The sequence below is a fragment of the Rhagoletis zephyria genome, unplaced genomic scaffold (genome assembly GCF_001687245.7).
Source record: "Rhagoletis zephyria isolate East Lansing unplaced genomic scaffold, Rhagoletis_zephyria_1.1 Rzeph_scaffold_34200, whole genome shotgun sequence".
Taxonomy (NCBI): Eukaryota; Metazoa; Arthropoda; class Insecta; order Diptera; family Tephritidae; genus Rhagoletis; species Rhagoletis zephyria.
In genome coordinates, this window is record NW_016191255.1 from 1 (window position 1) to 1,620 (window position 1,620).

Consider the following 1,620-nt stretch of genomic DNA (forward strand, 5'->3'; position numbering starts at 1 on the left):
ACCTTTGTATTCTCTCAATCGTGGACGTTAGCATATGACGGTAGCGAAGCAGTAGCAGCGTCATTAGGTGTTATTGAATTGATTGATTTCTCTCCGGTGACGTCGATAACGGCAGCGGTTCGAGAGAGATCAACAGCACTGTAAGCTTCAGCTGCATTTGCATGCAAGACATCATTAATATTACCAGTGCTAACAACATTTTTATCAGCAAAAACTTTGTCAGCTGTCACTGCTGTACTCTCAGCATTGTTATTACTGAGCTCATCACTAGGATGTTTTGTGTTGTTATTTTGCTTTTCGGCAGTTTGCTTGGTGTTTTTAGCTCTACCTATCTTTCCCTTTTTTATGCTAGCGCTGCAATGTAGTTCCTTGACCTCTGATGTGAGCGAGGTAAGCGCACCAGCAACCACTTCATCATATAGCTTATGTAAATTAATAAGCTCAGAGCGCACAAGTTCTAATTCGCCTAATAACCTGTTTTTGTCAGCCTGCAGAGAGTGTATACCCGCCACTGCACTTGCTGGCTCTATTCGCAAACTTCTCAATTCAGCAAGAATAGATGATAGCAAACAATCTTGCTCTTTATCATTTACATGCTGTTGTTGTTGTTGTTGTACAGCGACAGCATTATGCGAAGACATTTCAACCTCACGATGAGCGACAGCACAATCGCCACAAATATAAATTTCATCGGCATTTTTAAAGTAATTTAAATCAGCAGCCAAAGTGCCAACAACACACTGCAGGTGAAACACCTCCTTACACTTCTCGCACTGCACGCTGGTTTGCGCGCGTTCAACTTTTTGTCCACAGAAGCAAGGCATATTGTTTGTGTAGAATACGAACACAGGCCAAAAATGTCAAAACAAATTGATTATAGTTTTTGTAGTGCACAAATTGTTTTATTATTATTTAGTTATTTATTTATATTTATTTATTTGTTTGATTTAAATGTAATATTTTACTTTCTTTCTTTTGTTGTCACAAAAACAATATTTGTATTGCACAAACTATGAAGTATGATAAAATCGAGAATCAAAATAAACACAGAGCTCGAGTGAAACACGTCCGTACAAGGCAAACACTCTTTTTGATTTTACGTTGAAGATACCCGCGCTGCGACCTAAGAAGATATATTGTACTAAATAAGAATTGTTATTAAAAAGCTCAGCACTTTGGATGAGGCCATGTTCCAAATTTTAGATGGAGAAGGCAATCGTTCTCCAAGGTGTATCAATCTACGATTCATGCTTCGTAGACAGGCACATAGAATATACTCTGGCGTTTCTTTCACCAGCCGACAAACGCTACAGTCCGTCTCTACAAAAATACCCATTTAATTAGAATCGTACGTTAACTTGCAGTGTGCTGTCAGGTAGCCAGTAAGAGTTCTAAGTTCAAGGTGTCTTTTGGAGTTCCTGCTGGAAAGAGTTATGCATATCTTTGATTATCTTATTACCTTTGACTTCCGCCAGTAGGCAGCAATTTGAGATTATTCCCAGCTAGCTCCTGAGTAGGTCTGCAGTGTATCCTTTAGATGTACCACAGAAAGGCTAGGGACCATGCAAACGCATTTGGGCTTCACGCTTTGCGAGACAGTCAGCCCTTTCATTGCCTTCA

At 39.6% G+C, this 1,620-nt stretch overlaps 1 protein-coding gene across 1 annotated transcript; it reads right to left on the reverse strand.

The window, feature by feature from the left end:
* Nucleotides 1–11: 11 nt before the first annotated feature.
* LOC108354219 (uncharacterized) lies at nt 12–1,129 on the reverse strand. The gene is made up of 2 exons (XM_017605411.1): nt 966–1,129; nt 12–409 (listed from the first exon to the last, which is right to left on the reverse strand). Coding segments are annotated over exons 1-2 (396 nt in total). The 5' UTR covers nt 967–1,129; the 3' UTR covers nt 12–14.
* Between the last annotated feature and the right edge of the window lie 491 nt (nt 1,130–1,620).